Here is a 17,304-nt window from a genome sequence, read left to right on the forward strand (position 1 = left end):
ATATTTGCTTGGACGCTCTAACTTTGTAATCAAACGTGAGTTTAGACTTTTGGGTAGCGCCTAAAATTGTGGTATAGGTTGTAAATCCACGAGACACGCATAACACTCATAATTTGCAAAATAAACGAATAATCCATCATGTGTTTTCTTTCACCAATGAGAATTACATTTCTGTTCTACGCACTGACGATCGAGGTCTGAACAATGAAACTAAGACGCAACACACTTATCATTGTACTGCTGATAAACAAATTCTTATAATTAGTTAAACGGTACATCGATTCGAAACAGATGAGAAGTCACTATGTATCATATACGAACAAATATTCATTATTCAGTAAATAATAGATCTTTTGATTAAACGGTATAATGTTTATATGAGCGACATATCTGTTCCCGTAATACACCTCTGTTAGCAAAGTTTCTTAAAATCCTGGAAAAATACTATTACTGTAACATCAGTAGATTCATGTCATCACAAATTAATCTTAATGAAATTTCGAGCTATTGAAAATAAATTCTATATATTGAATATTAATCAAAGTATTGTTTCGGCGAGTCCTAGAAATGTAATTTTACTTCACGCTGATCAGCAAGCGTACTGCTTTTCCAGAAAAGTGTACTGTGGTTTGGTCATAATACATTGCGGCCTAAATTACATTACATTGTTTTGACCGTTTTTTTCTGCAGAATCAACACGGGCCAGTGTGAGAGAAGCGAAACTATCACGCCGGCATTTAAAAAAAGAAGAAGAAGACAGGGGGTAAAATAAGAAAAGAAAAAAAGCAGGAAGTTTCGGTGAGGACTCAGCGCTTATTGCGCATGCGCTTTCTGCCTGGGAAAGATTACCAAAGCTGCAGCCACCGCTATGGGTACAAAGCTGTTGTAGGAGACAGAAAAACAGAGCGTTTGTTTAAAAAAGAAAAACAAGGAAGGGAAAAAGTTCAATTTTAAGTTACTGAAATTGCACACAAACAAAGCGAGCGAAACACATCAGGTATTTAGGGATCTGTTCCTGCTGGAAGAGTGAAAGAAAGGTTTGTAAATAATTTTTATATAAGATTTCAAACAGTGTTTTGATAAATATGACACTTAAGGTAATGTTTCTGGAAGACCCAGCGAATGTCTCCAAAAAATTGTCGATCGGGCATATATAGCCTTTCAGCCGCTTGATTACACTCCGAGCCACCCGTAGTGAAAAATGTTGGTGGGCCTTTGTTTCAGAGTAGTGCTTGTTTTTGACTGTGGAGAATTAGGCCAAGCTAGCTAGCTAAAGTAAGTGATGTTGCCCCCTCCTGTTCCCCCTGTTGTTTCGCAGTCCTGTTAATATAGATTAGATTGCCGGTTAGCTACTTTTCGAGGCCCTGTGTCGTGCTCCGCTTAGCTACAGGCTAACGTGCGTTGGCTAGCGGTAGCCTGCTAGCAGCTCCGCTCTTAATATCCTTCGGACAAGCCCTGGCTAATCAGCCAGAGTGGTTGATGATTAATAAACCGGTTATTAATAGGCACGGATGCTGTGTTTTGTGTGTTGGTGAGGAGTGTCATCATGGTGTCCCGTGTCCCCTTTTAAACTTGGGGGCTTCCAAGTGTCCCAGTGGAAGAAGGGTTGGTGTGTTTGAGTATCGAAAATTGGAGAAAGTTTTTTTGTTTTTGTTGTTGTCTAGTTTATCTTCCTGTCCCCCCTCTTCCAAACATACTCTTTCTGTTTCACATTTATACAGACACTTTCTCTCACACTCACATACGTACTCTTTCTCTCTCACTCACTCACACACACACACACACACACACACACACACACACACACACACACGTGTCACCTTCACCTAGTTGTTGAACAGCAGAGTCTGAAAAAGCAGGTAGTTGTACTCATCTGTCATAGAGTTCCCTTTCCTGATAAACAAAGCACGCACTTTTAATAAATTTAATTTTTTTTTGCACTGAGGTAAGTAAACTAAGTTCACAATGTAAATATAACTGATGCATCTCTGACAGTAAAATATGTGCGGTTTGACATGTTTGCAGTGTTTTTCTGAAGTGGATGCACAGAGGTTTAGAAACACTAACTGGTGCCGTTTCTTTAGGGTTTGTCAGGATTTGAAGTGTCGTGAGATTCATTCTGGTCCATTGCAGGACTTGTTGCAAACTGAAATGCTTTTAAGGGGGTAAAATAATCTTCCAAATGCCTGAAGTATTATAGCAGTGTGAAGTTGGCAGTTAAGATGCGGCTGTGTGATGGAAATTGAGTTTGTTCATTTCTGCTCCAGAGAGTAAACATGTCTGACGTCTGGTGGCAGGTGATTTTATACAGCGTCATTTCTAACTGATGAGTGTTTTCTTAAGACCCAAATATAGTTATGCGGTTTTCCTAATTACATTGGCACCATTCTGATGCTGCCGCGTTGTTAAGGTGAAAAGTGGTGTTTGCATGACAGTGCTGCAATTAGCCTTCTTTGGGTGACTTTGTGAAGTGCGCCAGGCACTTTCCACACATGGGCGGGCTTTGTGTGTCTGTGGTGTAGCTGTTGGGGCCTTCTGTTTGTTGCAAACGCAGAGTGGACCTTTTTTAAACGTCCTCTCTGACCGTTCTGAGGTAACCAAACGAAACCTCACCGTACCATGAGACTTTTTTGAAATCATAAATACTTTTTACAGATGCGTGAAGTTGTTGGCAATCGTTCATTAGTTAGTTCTCTGTATATATGTTTTTATGTACTTTTCACTGTATGGCAAGTACTTTCTGTACTATGTGTGTGTCTGTGTGGCTAGTGTCTGGAAATGGCCGATTTTCCCCCAGATCGGCGCTGACCGCCAATAGGTCAATCAGTCTAAACATAGCCAATTTGATGAGCCGATCAAGTAGTTCACCAAGTAATATTACTTTTTTTCATAACTCAGTTTCAATCCACTGTCATGCCTCCTGGCTCTTACCTTCCCTCCCCTGCTAATATTACTTGATAGGTAAGGGAAATGTGCCTGTTTGGAGATTCTTTGCAGTGTAGGATGAAGACTTTAAATTCGCAGTATGTTAGACGTGAACAAAAAAGTTGTCCATGGAGTAACTACCTCAAAAACATTTGGAACGACCATACTAATTTTAGGGATGGGTCAATCCACATTTGTTACCTCCACCCCAATTCTGATACACGACTGCCAGTACTGATCCAGATTCTGATGCAAGAGCTCTTTTAACTTTAATATTTTAGTATAATAAATATTTTTTCATATAAAATATTAATACTTTATTGTAAATTTTAAAACTAATATATGCAAATGAAAATAACATACTGTTCCACTTCGTTTGTACATCATGTTTTAAGCGTTTTTGATGCATTTGCAGTTCAGTTTGAATGTCTTGAAGAGAGTGTATTTAAGGGGCAAATGTTTAAAATGCCCCACAGTTTTTCTCTTACTAGCAACAGCATCACTTACACTTCATTGTGATAGCAGCCCCTTGTGTGTCACAAGCTGTAGTGAGTGTGCAAAACCTGCGACCCCCAAATCATCCATTGTTTTTTTTTTCTTCCATATTACTCACATATCACAGTTGCGTGTGCTTTTGTTGAGTAGGATTTTCCACTAAATGCTACTTCCACCTCTCCAAACTTTCTTTTTTTCAAAGATTGCAAATGGCTGTGCTACTAGTTGTTGTTGTTGTTGTTAACATAAAAATACTTCCAGAGTGGCACCCTCTTATCTGATGTTCTTATGCTCCTTGTACTGCAAAAGGTATGTGCATGACGTCACTGCTGGCAAAAGTCACTGCACTCAAACCCACTGAGTGGCAAAATGCTGAGGTAGCATTAGCGTTCACCTTGAAAGACGCAAAACACATCTAAAATAGGAAATATCTGTCCTGCAATTGATTGTACAAATCATTTTAACAAGAAGCCATCTTTTCACAGACTGCTGAAAACTGAATAAGAAAGTATCGGACCTGGATCGGTAACATATGGCCGATACCCGATCTGTCTAATAGGTCTGGATCGGTGCCGATACTTATCTGGATATTGGATCGGGGCATCTCTAATTAATTTGACACCTGTGTAGCTGTTTTTATTTGAAAATGTTTTTTCAAAAAATATTTTTTTGCAGAAAGGATCAATATCGGCAAGTCAGGCTTTAAAAAAAATTGGCAGGCGGGATCAGCCAAGGAAAATGCAACCAGTGCATCCTGGTCTTTTTGCTTGCAGAATATGTATTGCAAATCTTCCAGATGATACTTTCCAGCCACTGGTGCCAGTTAAATAACTTGACGCAATGGAGAACTAATGTATCAAGTTATTTATTTTGTGTGAATAATACCACTAGGTCGGTATGATTTGGTTTGTTTGTTTTTTGAGGAACTGTGTTTTGAAGTACAAAATTCAGTACTCCTGTGTGTGTGTCTTTCATTTTCTATAATATCGTGACTCCATTCCTGGTCATTAGCTCCCTTGCCTCAGTAAGGGAATCATGGCCCTTGGACGTTGCAAAAAATACTTTCTTTGAGACTGATAATCAGAGCTGCATGCCTATGCGCTGTCTTGTTTTGCTATTATCTTTGCCCTGAAGTTGACGTGCGCTTGCCTTCTACTAACATCGGTGCCATCGCTTAACTCTTGCCTTCAGGACGATGGCTTCTGCTGGGATGACCGTAGAGCGTGCGGTTATTACCTAATCGAAAACTGCCTTCTCGTCGCAGTCTTCCGGTCACCACTACACCACCTTCGCATGCAGTTAACATGCGGTGATGTCCTGGGTGATAGCATGAGACACACACCTTCTTCAGCATCTTCAGTAAGTGCGTTGGGGGGGCTGGGCATTGCAAAATTTCCCTTAAATTATCGTTTGAAATTTTTTCATTCTTGTGTTACCCATTTAAATTTAATTGTCAGTTTAACAGTATATTGCCTCAAAATCAGTATTTACGTTCTGAGTCACAAGTGTTCTGGATGAAACCAGTATTTGCATTTGATGGTGCTATAAGAATTTTATGTGTTTCGTGTTTATTGCACAGTTGTAATTGCACAAGTGTTCCTCTTTCTCCGACTGAATGTGTCATTGTTAAACAGGGTGACAATGCTGAATTCTCTGATCTTGTTAAAGTCTTTCAAGTTCAGTATCATTTGGTTTTCAGCTGTCGGTAGATATCACCCCAATATTGAGACACATCGTTTTTCCAGTGTTATTTTGATATTGCATATCCAGTTGTTGTTTAAACTGTCATCTGAAGCTTTTAGTCTTATTTCAAGTTAATTAAAACATTGCTCTTTCATCTTGTCCTCGGTTCACTCCCAGTCATTAAGCTGTTTCAAGCCAGCACATGATGCAGGCGCATGCTTGCATTGAGGAGTGACTGTCGTTGGTCGTAATTACAGACTTGTAATTACAAGATCTGTAAAGTAAAAGTGCTCTGTTGTACTGCACATGTCACACTGGTCACTCTATTTCCAGCACAGACAAAAGTCACATTGTTAAAGTTTGCTAAATATATGTAAATGGGGTATAAGTGAATAACAGTACGATAAACTCCTTAGATAAAGTATTTCTGCAAGTCAAGTGATCTGAAGATAATTTTTCAGGGTACAGCTAGGTAACGCTAACTCGACTGCGTTATCTCAATATCAAGTACAGACCTGGTAGCGGATGTTTTAATCAGACATGTAGTACCCAAGAATTCAGCAAATAAAGGGACAAAGAGACTTGAGTACTTTTGACAGGACTAAAACATTTCACTTTTCTGTATATCGAGTTGTTATATAATGTAAATAGCACAAATGCATGCTTTTTAATAAATAATTTGGCTGTTACTTAAAAAAAAGATGAATTATCTGTCAAGTAGCTAGCAGATTAGTTACATTCACTTCATTGCTCTCCATTACTGCTTCAAGGCTAATTTGAAGGATTCTGTGGTTTGTGTCAGAATTAATGTGACGTTATTTTTGCCACTAAGTTGACGTGTGAGGTTTCGTCTTTTCAGTCTCACTGCTTTATGAAGCTGCTTCCGCACATTCCTGTTGTTCGTGTGACCGTTCATCCATCTGTAACAATGCTTTTCCCCCTCCTTTCGGAAGGTCACGTGGTGAAGCGTAACAGTTTGTCGGCGGTTCTGCCTGGGGGTTCAGCTGGTGATGTCACGGGTCTCCACCCCCCCTCCTCCAGGGGAGATGTCCTGTGGACCTGTGGCTGAAAGCTGGTGCTACACACAGGTAAATCATATATTTATCTGCTGTGCTTGTATTCCTTTCTCTGGACAACAGGTGGTATGTTGATTTCTGTTGTTAAAGGCATCAAAATGTGGAGTATGTTGGGTGATATAATAGTTCATTTTGGGTAGTTCATTCATTTTTAATGCTTACCGGATCAGTTAAAGGTAACGAACCAAAACTTCAGTGACTGCAGGCCTGTATTTGCCTAGTGAGGAACTGTCCGTGGTGAACTGAGAGCCAGCAGGTTGCTTCGCTCTTTGGGTGGGTTCTGACTCTGGAGTTGCATCATTAGATGAATATTCCCTCATACTTCACATTTGATCACTTAGGCTCCACGGTCTTGTGGCTCTGTGATTTAAGGTCAAAGTGTTTTCCAGAGATGGGCACAAGCTGCTTGCATTATCCCATCTGGGTTACGTTATGGCAGTTAGGCAAGTGCTTTGCTGAATTCAAGGTGTATGTCTGTGTGTGTATTTTGAGTTTGACCTTTCTTTGAAAAGTGTTCACCTGAGTGACATTTCGCAAGCTCTCAGAGTAGGAGCTTCATTACTCGAGTACCACTGGCAGAGACGAGTAGCTGCGAAACTCTGATCCCAGTTGCTGATTCCAGCTCAGTCCTAGATCCTCCAGTCGTGAACAGTGTCTGTCTGATGTAAAACACTGTTTCTTCGCAGAAGCCTTCTTTTGCTTTAGTAGATCTACTGAAAATGAAAAAGCATTGGGTTTCTTGTAGGGCCTTTATTTATTCTCAGTTAGCAAGGTGTGTATTCATCTAGAATTTGTAGACAAGACTGAACTGATTGTTTCTCTGTTAGAGGAACTTACCTATTTGTACTCTGCCTGGTTTTCAGAAAACCCTTGTGTCATTTGAAGCGGTAGGGAAAGTGCGGAATAATTTCTATTTACTACTTGCATCGTAACCTAAATAAATGCTCTTTCAGTTAATAGTTAATTTCCCTTTTCACCTTGTTCTTGACTGTAACTTGTACACTTTAACAAGGCCTCATTTCTGCAGTCTTGCCTAGTACCATCTGAGCATCTTTGATATAGTGTCTCTGGGTTTTTTTTTGTAGGTTTATAGGTGATATTGTGGCTTCCTTAAAATGATGGAATATTGTGATTATTTTTTTTCCCTCCCTCACCGCTTTAAGGTTAAGGTAGTCAAGTTTTCTTACATGTGGACCATAAACAACTTCAGTTTTAGCCGGGAGGAAATGGGGGAGGTGCTGAAGAGCTCCACGTTCTCATCGGGCCCCAACGACAAGATGAAATGGTGAGGTCCTTCTCATCTGACCCATGCTAGCGATTGCCGCGTTCTAGAAACTGAGACCAAATTTACTTCAGTCTTACATCTTAATAGAATACCGTCTGTTTGCCTGCAGCTTTATGATGGTATATATTGTAAGTTGAATTATTAAAAACTAATTATCATCTTGTCATTTCGTCCTTTGAAATTCAAGTCCCCTTTTCCCCCTTCTTATTTTCCAGGTGTTTGCGAGTTAACCCAAAGGGACTTGATGATGAAAGCAAGGATTACCTGTCCTTGTATTTATTGCTTGTTAGTTGTCCAAAAAGTGAAGTTAGAGCAAAGTTCAAATTTTCTTTATTGAACGCAAAAAGAGAAGAAACTAAAGCAATGGGTAAGATGCAGCCGAATGACAGTCAGCCCAATGATAACTGTGCAAAAAATACTGACAAACCGTGATACTTACTGTTTGCAAATCAGCTGCATCATCAAGTATTTGTTTGCTCTAAAGCAAAAGTTACAGGAAACAGTCTGAGAAACGAATGTTTCCTTTTTCCTGTAGAAAGCCAAAGAGCTTATCGATTTGTCCAGGGGAAGGATTGGGGGTTCAAGAAGTTTATTAGAAGAGACTTTCTGCTTGATGAAGCGAACGGCCTCCTTCCGGATGACAAGCTGACGCTGTTCTGTGAGGTAACAACCCATGTTTCCCCAAATGCAATCTCGTGTTTTGTTCGTGTTCCTCCATATTGCACAAGGTGAATGCTGCTTCTCAGTATAATTGTAAATTTCATTGCCACAGAACTGCATCTATTTTTAGCTTGTCCTGGATCATGCTAATTTTCTGTATATTCAAGCTCTTTGTTAAATGTGCAAAACATTTCTACGGCTACAAAAATTCATTATGTAGCTTTAATTGAAGCTGTTAAAATCATTTTGCAAGGGTCCCTTTAGTGTTTGCATATGTCCGTGTATTTTAACGTCACCCTGAAAGCACAGGTTAAATCTGCTGTTCTTTGTGTTTATTTGAAACTCGACAATGTGCAGGGTATGAAAGAGAAGAGGAGAAGCTTCTAAAAGTACATCTGACGAAGTCTGTTAGACAGTTTATTACCATTTTCTGGGAAATTGGCAATTTCTTAAAGCCGATTAGCTACAAATTGAAGATGGAATATCTTTCGTCATTAATTAAAGCTTTGCCAGGGAACTTAATTAATTTTTTTATGAAAATTGGCTGCATCATAGGAATTCTCACGTTTGTTTTCTTTCCGTTTTGACTTAACCTTTTGCATTTCGGTTCATAAATTTCCTGTAGAACATTGCAAAGGAGGAAACATTAATTACAAAGTTATACACAACAGTATGGCAGTGTTCACTTGTCTCCTGTGGACATTTGTGGGCAAATGCTCCTATGTCCTCTTTCAAGGGGGACGTTTAAGCATTTTTCCTGGCTTCACATGTCGGTAGGTTTTTTTTTTTTGGTGGGAATTTCCCACTGTGTTGGCTCCTTTCCACTGGCAGTAACCGACCCATACCCAAGCTATACCGCAAAGAGAGCACAGTTCCAGCTCGCTTTAGTTTTCCACTAAGGAAAGGGACAGCTTGATAAAGGCGTCGTCGAGTTCGCAGAGTGACAGTGGCATTAAACCGGAGACACTTATTTACTGTTCGCACGGTGTACATCATAATTTACTATTTGCTTATTTCTGCTAGTAGGTCTGTGAGAATTGCTATGTTGTGCAACTTTCAAAACCTTGTGGAATTAGTATTTTCCTGCTTATATTTGCATTACAAATCCATTCCGTTCAGATGTTTTGTAGTATTTTAAGTAGGAGGTTGGAAATTTAAGTTCAGAGTTATCAGGAATGCATTAATACACCCCAATGTGCGATACTACTCATAATGAATAATATATAAAATATACAATTCTTCCATCAGATAATGCATGTGCTAAACACCAGTATCTCCATGCATTTCGACCAATCATATGTTGATGAAGCTGCCAGCTGGGTTTGGTTTTGCTTTCATCCCTGCTAGTGCCATTTCAGCGTGGTTATGGCTTGGCTATGGCTTGTGTACTTTGCAGTGGAAAAGCACCGATAAGGGCCATATGCTGTGCATCATATGGCACCATTCTATAATAGGCTTTAGCTTCTGTATGTTGATTCTGCTTTCAAGGTTCCAGAATTTGGCCCATAAGTAACTGTAAATAGTGCATTGCTGGGTTTGTGGCTTGTTTTCTTTATAATGGGATTCAACAAGGAATAGCTCCATCACCAGAAAATGCAGAAAAAAAATCAGACTGATGATGAAATGACATGCACTAAAGCTGAACGTTTTCAGGTATTCTTTCCAGACAAATCATGACACATCGCATTGTGTTAGTGGCAGCATAGTCAAGACATGCATGTCCACTTGCTGGACAGGCTGATGTCAAGGTCTCTCTCTGGATCTTTGCAGTTTATGGTTATATTGCACAGCTGTTTCTGTGTGTCGCTCGCTCATCCTTTTTATAAGGGACTATTTTGATATGCTGACATCAGCAGAAAATATCTGCAGGTCCGCTTTATGAGTCATGCTGTGCAGAAACAGTGCTCATCATATTTGTTCCCCGGTGTGAGGGAATCTGTTGGATGCTAACCGGTAAAATATATTATGCATCTTGTAGGTGAGTGTGGTCCAGGACTCAGTCAACATCTCCGGCCAGTCCAACATGAACGTGCTGAGGGTCCCAGAATGCCAGCTGTCGGATGACCTCGGCAACCTGTGGGAGTGCTCGCGCTTTACCGACTGCAGCCTCTACGTGGGAGGGCAGGAGTTCAAAGCACATAAGTCTATATTAGCAGGTATGCCCCTCCCCAGGAGCTCTCCTTCATTCCCTGCGCCCCGTCAGTGAGTAAGGCAGGCGGGGTGGTGAGAGTTCTGAACGGGAGTTCTGGGTGTGCTCTCTCTCCATCCTTGTCAGCACAGCTGTATAATTAAATCATCCTCTGCGGAGGTACTGTCACCCAGCAGCCTGTCACATGGACACACAGGCGAGCAGGGAGGGGGTCCTCCAGAGCTGTCATCTTATATCTTGCATCATTTTCTCCGGTTATTTATAGTATTGGTTTGAGTAGTTATCACTTTTAGCATAATTGTGAGTTATGCGGAAATGGTTTGTGCCTGACAGAAAGGGGGCCCATCTTAAAATGCACGGTATCTGAAAACATTGGTAGGGTTTAGCTATATGTCACCTTTTGTACGTCTTGTTTCGGGAATGAGGTTGCTTGAAATCGGTTTGGACGTAGTATTAGTAGGATGATGCTGCTTATGAGGTTTTGACACAGTTTGCTCTTTGGTTGGCAGCGAGATCGCCAGTCTTTAATGCGATGTTTGAGCATGAGATGGAGGAGAGTAAAAAGGTAAGACTATGAACTGAACATCTGGGATTGGCGAACACTGTGGACCTGAGTCCAGAGAGGTGCCAGATCCTCCTCCTAACGTGTTGGGGCTTCTCTCAGAACCGAGTTGACATCAGTGATGTTGACCCGGACGTCTTCAAGGAGATGATGGGCTTCATTTACACCGGAAAGGCGCCGAACCTGGAGAAGATGGCCGATAACTTGTTAGCTGCAGCGGACAAAGTGAGTCGCGGGAAAGTGGGGAGGGACTTTTGTGCGTGATCTTAACTTCTATCTGTAAGCGTGCACACGCACCATAGGGAGGGGCGACCTCATTTTCGGTGAGCAGCGGAAATTATTGCAAACTTGCTGCTATCTGAGTTGGTTCTGTTTTTTTTTTTTTTTTTTTTTTTTTTTTACAAAAAATTATGCCGCTGGCTGGAATTCCCAGTTTTTAGCTGACATGCATTTCTGAGACTGGTTCTGTGAGTGTCTATTGGATTGTTCGTACTGTAAACTAAAGCAAAATCCCACGTTTTTGTGGTTTGGGACTCCAACACCCATCTTTGGGTGGCCAGCTTGGGTTAAGTGGAATTAACATTGTTGACATTCACCAAGCAATATGCAGCCAGCTAGTTTTTTAAACTGAAATATTTCTCATTGATACTTGCATGTTCCTTTTCTTCTCCACCATATGGTTTGTGAACCCCTGAGAATCTGAGATATTGTCCCGCCAGTTTTGGTACCTTTGGCGTGTCTTTCAGATTTTTTTGTGTCAGTTTGAGTTTATGAAACTCCTTTCCCACCCCCATCCCACCCCCTCGCCACACACACCCCTTTCACCAGTACGCCTTGGAGCGGCTGAAGGTCATGTGTGAAGAAGCCCTGTGCAGCAGCCTGTCCGTGGAGAACGTGGCTGACATCCTCATCCTCGCCGATCTGCACAGCGCTGAGCAGCTCAAAGCACAAGCCATAGATTTTATCAACAGGCGAGTCCCAATAACATTCCCCCCACTGATGATATTCCCAGTTTTTTCCTTAATGCTTTCGAATACAACTTCTTTTTTTCCTTCCGTCTATAGGTGCAGCGTTTTGCGACAATTGGGCTGTAAAGATGGAAAAAACTGGAATAGCAAGTATGTAATTAGCTGATATGTATGATGCATCATTAATAACACACTTATCTATTGTGCTGAGGTGCATTTCAATGTGTTTAACGTGCAAAATGGATGGTCTGGTTTTGCGGTTTGATAGGTAGAATCCATATCTCTGTATCGGTGTCACTAATGAAATAATACTGGAATATTCTTTGGAGAGGTTTGTTTTGACTGCAGATAAATTGAAAGTCACAGTAAGGTAACCTCATTTGATCTAACCAAGATATTTCTTTCTGTGATGACTAGCACTGTGAGATATCAGCGGCCAGGAACCATGACTAGTATTTCAATTTGGCCAGTCGAGTGCCACCCCCCCCCCCCCCCTTATCGGCTGGCGGTGTCCTCCCCGGAGTAAACAGCTTCACGAAGCACAATTTCTGGAATCATCCTTGTGACTTTAGAGTAGTTAATAGGCCGGGATTGTGGGCCCTAACTGAACAACAACAACAACTTATAATCGATCTTTTGTTGTTCTGGTCATTAACTTGCATGAGCGTTTATCATAATTGCCTATTAATGCAAATAGTTGTGTATTAGCATATTAATGCATCCATTTTTTTTTTTTTTTGTAGTCAAGCGACTGACATAATGGAGACTGCAGGCTGGAAATCAATGATCCAATCCCACCCTCACTTAGTGGCAGAGGCCTTTCGTGCCCTGGCATCTGCCCAGTGCCCGCCCTTTGGCCTGCCCAGGAAACGCCTAAAACAGTCCTGATTGGTCCACTTTCCTGAGAGACTCTTACTGGAACGAATCATAATGGATTGTGATGTTGGGGGCATCAACCCCCCCCCCCCTCCCCTTACCCCCACCACCAGCACCACCAAAAATGGGCGGAGCTTGTTTGTTTCATGTCCAACCCAATTGTTTGCTCTTCAGGGGCCGGGAAATGCATAACACTGGTTTCTTCGGATTTTGGAAGAGTACCCCCCCCCCCCCCCCAACCATCTTCTTTGTTTGGTCCGCAAGCTTTATTTTGCAATGTTTTCTGTAAAATGGCCTTAATCTAATGCCATTGCTCAAGAGTTTATATTGTTATCTGTATTTAACTGTGTGCCTGCCTTGGCAAAGATTCCAGGCCTCCTCCAGATTGCACTAGTTCCCATAATGCTGTAGTTTTAATATGAAGTTCTATAGGAACCTGTCATTGAATATTTAATTAATGGGAAATATTGTATATCATTTGTTTAGCATATTCTGTGACTAGACATTATGAAATTGTGACACATTTTCTTCTATTTACTACTTTCAAATATATGCCCCATATTGATGGCACCGTTCATGTATGGAAAAAAAACACGTTTACCATTTTCAAAAGGCAGGAGATGAAGTAGATTAAATGGGGAAAAAATACTTGTAAAATGCATTATGAGAATTTATGTGATGTTGGATTTAACATGATGAACTTTTGTATATTGTACACCTCAGTATCAAGGGTAAACATGCAGGTTTGTTTACTGTGAGGTTTGATTTCCAAGGTGATGTCACACGTATGACCCCCCCCCCCCCCCCCCCCGCCCGCCCGCGAACCCCTTCAGGTTAACGGAGTTGTTCAGTAGTCATGTCAGGTTGACTTCTCCATTCCTTAAGTGGCACGGTTTTCTGGAATTTTTATGAACTGCTGTGCCGTTGCCATGAATGAGAAAGGGGGAGCGATCAGTCTGAAGGAACAATCAGTATACCTGTCCAGCCCCCACCCCAACTTACATGAATATCCATGTAGGGATGGAAAAAATAATAGTGAAATGGTCATTTAATCCGTGTTTGAAGAGGGAAAAAAAAAGCACAATGTTCTTGGAAGACGGGGAAACAGGGTGCTGAGCATCGCTGTCCCATAGCGTCAGCGTACGTCTTCGAAGGCCAGAATCTTAAATCCGCGAAGGAGAATCATTGGCTGCTTTAATTTGCAGTATAATGGCATCTGGCGTAACTGCTGTAATCGAGTGGTGGCAACCCGAGCGTTCATTCAGTCGTCCTGCTTTTTGATGGTGTTTTTTAATGTCACTAAAAGTGTCAGTGTTTGTTACAAGTTTTTTTTTTTTTTTTTTTTTTTTTTTGTATCCCTCCTCCCCCCTCAGCTGGTTTGTTTTTTTTTTTTGTAATCAACTTGTTTCAGCGTTTTCTGTGCTGAGACTTTTTGTCCTCTGGGGTAACTTACTCCAGTAATGTTATAAAACAAAAAAAAAAAAAAAAAAAGAGACAAACCCGGTTTGTTGGCTCCTTTGCTCCAGTTTTTTCTTGCCTATCCCCCCCCCCAACCCCCACCCTTCCATTTCTGTATCTCCTCAATCCTGTGCTCCTCTTCTATGTACAATTTCTCAGCCAGACCTGTACCAAAGCAAATGTACCTCCCAGAGATGAGCTGCTGCTGCTGTACTTTAGTAGATTACCATCCACAATATATATTTGTGTCTTACACGGTGCATGTATCGACGTGCATTGCACAAGTCCTTAGAATTAAAGGGAGGTCGCAGTGAATTTCGTTTCCTAGCTAGAAACGCAAACTATTTTTGAACTGGGCATTAAGGTCTTTTGTTTCACATACACAAGCTTTGATATCCTATTTATGAACGAGAGCCACACCTGTCCGTCTTTCTTCAGTGTTCCTGGCAGTCTGATCCCCTTGCTGTTACCTTCCACCTTCCTGCTTTGATTGTTCCAGTTATGTCACATTTCACATTTACCTTTTTTTTTTTTGCAAATTCTTTGATCTAATTGGAGAGGCTGAAAATGAGTGACACGTATCTTCAATTGAACCAGTGTTAGCCCATATTTTTTTCTCATTTTTACATTTTTAACATTCTCTGTACTTTGTCATTTTCACCGAGTTGTTGTTCTAATCATGCAAAGAAAACAAATCGAAACAAACTGAGTCACTGTGCTATGATCAGTTGACGCACGGTATATTCTGATGGATATAGTATATTGACTTTGTCCAGTTAATCAGTTAATTTGTTGTCTGCAAATGTACCATGCAAGTCATATGTCTGCTGAACAAATCCTTAAAGTGTGTTACTGATCAAATCTCTGTCTTTATTTTCAGTTCTGTTTGAGTTCATATTCGTTCACATAATGGATATCATTCATTACACTCAGAAAAACTAGAGCTGGTGTTTGCTGTGTACTGCATGTTAACTGCTGAGTGAAATGTTTGTTCCTGTCACATGGGAATCATGAAAAACACACACACACTCGCAAAAGATCGGATTTTTCCAGGACAAATATCCATGAACACTCCGACCAAAGAGGCTGCGTTTGGTGTTGAGGCCATATAATGTTTGTGTCCAAGTGAGTCCCTCAAAAAGCGCTGATTTCCACATTGTAAGGGGGTTCCATTGACCCCAATGGAGTGCCAATTCAAATGTAACTACAAAGGGCAGGGATGTAATCTCTTGTTGACTAGACCCATTTCACTGGTCTGTAATGCACAATTGCTGTGTAATATTTGCTTTACTTTGTCGATGCCCTTGCTGCCTTCCTAGATTCATGTTGGTAGTTCTGAACTACATAGAGCACATTAACATTCATCTCTGCCCATTTTTATACCCCAGTGACGTCCTTAAGGTTTTTGCTCACTCTTCATAGCAAAAAACTTTGCTTTTGGGAATATTGTAAATACAGAAGTTTTATTTGAGCAGCCAGCGATGAGGTATGTTGATGAGGTGAACATATTGAAATATTTACCACTAGTGAATCAGCAGATGCTGAAAAAAAATGCTGTGACTTTTTTTTCTTTAGGTAGCCTAAACTAACTGAAGACTGTTTTCAGCGTCACTCTAAAAAAAAAAATAAGGAAAACATTGATGCCTTCCTGTTTTTGACAGTTTATACTTAACATTTAATTGCTCTTCCTCCCCTCATGTCCTGAAGTAAAGCGATTGTGGCGTTTCTGTGTAGCCTTCATTGAATCTCCGTGTGTGTTCAGATACAGCTCTAACTCCGAATGTGTGACCAAAAATACAGAAGCCGTTAAAATATAGTTTTATACGCCTAGTGGTAGCAGTTGGGTCATGGTGTTTTTTGGCGTTTATGGTTGCCATGATTTTGGTGGGAGTGTCTTGGGCTATCCATTAAAAGTCACTTTTCGCTTACTGTTTGGTTAAACAGCACGCGACACGATACCATCCACTGGTTTTGAAGACTTGCCTTTTTGATCATCAGCTAGTGGTGCGTGGCTGGTTTGAGCCTAAGGGATGCTTATAGAATGAAGGTTGTTTCCCAGGCAACTGATGTATCTGGACTGACACCTTTACCTGTTTGTTTGTTCAATTCGCACGATGTCGGTTATTTTAAATCTTGGTTTCATCCACTTTATTGTGTGCCCAAAAATACCCTAGACTGATTTTGAGTGTTTGTGTACATGGAAGAACGTGTTCTTGGCCCATTCAGTCATCTGTAACAATTCAGAAAATAAATGTAATAAACATTTTTTATTGCACTTATAGTCTCAAGTGTAAATTTGTAGTCCGTGGTGATTTTCAGATAAACGACTCGAAGAAACCATGTTGTAGTAATAAGAAATGCCTCATGAGTTTCCATTAGTCAGATTTTACAGCTGATTCTGTAATGGGCACTGATTAAACTGGAGGTTTTGGTCATGAGACCCCGAACACAACTCAGCTGATGCACCAAAAATTTTCTAGCATGTTTGATGAATTATTTCTTAATGTGTAATAATGTTTTAAACCAGCACTACTGAGTCTCCTATTCAGTTGTAAGGTAAATTCAAGTCGCCGATCTAGCCGTAAAACAGATTCAAACTCAAATTTCACGGAAATGGAAATGACTGTAGATGTCTTGTATCCTTCTAAAGTGTCCATTAAATACTGACATCTTGCTTATTTTATTTTTTTTGCTCCTAGTTGAAGCACTGGGCCCAGCCTTTTAAGTTCCAAGTTGTTGAGTAATTAGCGAGCAACATGCATCCTCGGGGGCTGGCGCTGTCAGGGATGCTGGCTATGCCGCTGGCATCGTGTTGCTGCTACACCGCCTTTCTCCCCGGCTAACAGGAAACTCCCTGTACAGTCTTGTTACCGAGTGATGCTTGCTTTGCGTCATAATCATGGTCCTAAAACAGGAACAGAAATGTTTTAGACACCTACGCAAGATCAAATAGGGTGTCATGTTTGTACAGATGGCCGTAAAAAACAAAATACCGCTTTATATTTTAATTAATGTTCCTGTGGTGTAATTAGCTATCTAGCGACTTCCATTCCCAGCTACTATGTTCTCCGATCGTTAAGTAAAACCGCTTAAATACTGTCTTGGTATGGATGAGTCCCAGGGAGTGTGCAATTAACACACTGAGACTTTTTTGTGATGTGTTGATC

General features: G+C 40.8%; 1 protein-coding gene across 3 annotated transcripts; it reads left to right on the forward strand.

Moving 5' to 3' along the window:
- The first annotated feature begins 818 nt into the window (after positions 1–818).
- spopla (speckle type BTB/POZ protein like a) lies at positions 819–16,412 on the forward strand. Of its 3 annotated transcripts, none has more exons than XM_049017763.1 (12): positions 819–1,037; positions 4,612–4,779; positions 6,057–6,191; positions 7,343–7,464; positions 7,680–7,831; positions 8,000–8,127; positions 10,103–10,280; positions 10,783–10,838; positions 10,938–11,060; positions 11,664–11,806; positions 11,900–11,953; positions 12,547–16,412. In XM_049017763.1, the coding sequence occupies exons 3-12, from the start codon at positions 6,114–6,116 to the stop codon at positions 12,689–12,691; spliced, it is 1,179 nt and encodes a 392-aa protein (XP_048873720.1). In that variant the 5' UTR covers positions 819–1,037; positions 4,612–4,779; positions 6,057–6,113; the 3' UTR covers positions 12,692–16,412. The 3 variants fall into 3 exon arrangements, with proteins under 3 accessions (XP_048873720.1, XP_048873731.1, XP_048873739.1); XM_049017774.1 differs by having other exon boundaries at positions 4,685–4,779; XM_049017782.1 differs by lacking the exon at positions 4,612–4,779.
- The last annotated feature ends 892 nt before the right edge of the window (positions 16,413–17,304 follow it).

Source organism: Brienomyrus brachyistius, chromosome 1 (genome assembly GCF_023856365.1).
Source record: "Brienomyrus brachyistius isolate T26 chromosome 1, BBRACH_0.4, whole genome shotgun sequence".
NCBI classification, from domain to species: domain Eukaryota; kingdom Metazoa; phylum Chordata; class Actinopteri; order Osteoglossiformes; family Mormyridae; genus Brienomyrus; species Brienomyrus brachyistius.

Coding starts and splice junctions, on each gene's coding strand:
- spopla (XM_049017763.1), top strand. CDS start 6,114: ATGTCACGGGTCTCCACCCCCCCTCCTCCAGGGGAGATGTCCTGTGGA. Junction 8,128..10,102: donor AGCTGACGCTGTTCTGTGAG/GTAACAACCCAT, acceptor TGCATCTTGTAG/GTGAGTGTGGTCCAGGACTC. Junction 11,807..11,899: donor GCCATAGATTTTATCAACAG/GCGAGTCCCAAT, acceptor TTCCGTCTATAG/GTGCAGCGTTTTGCGACAAT.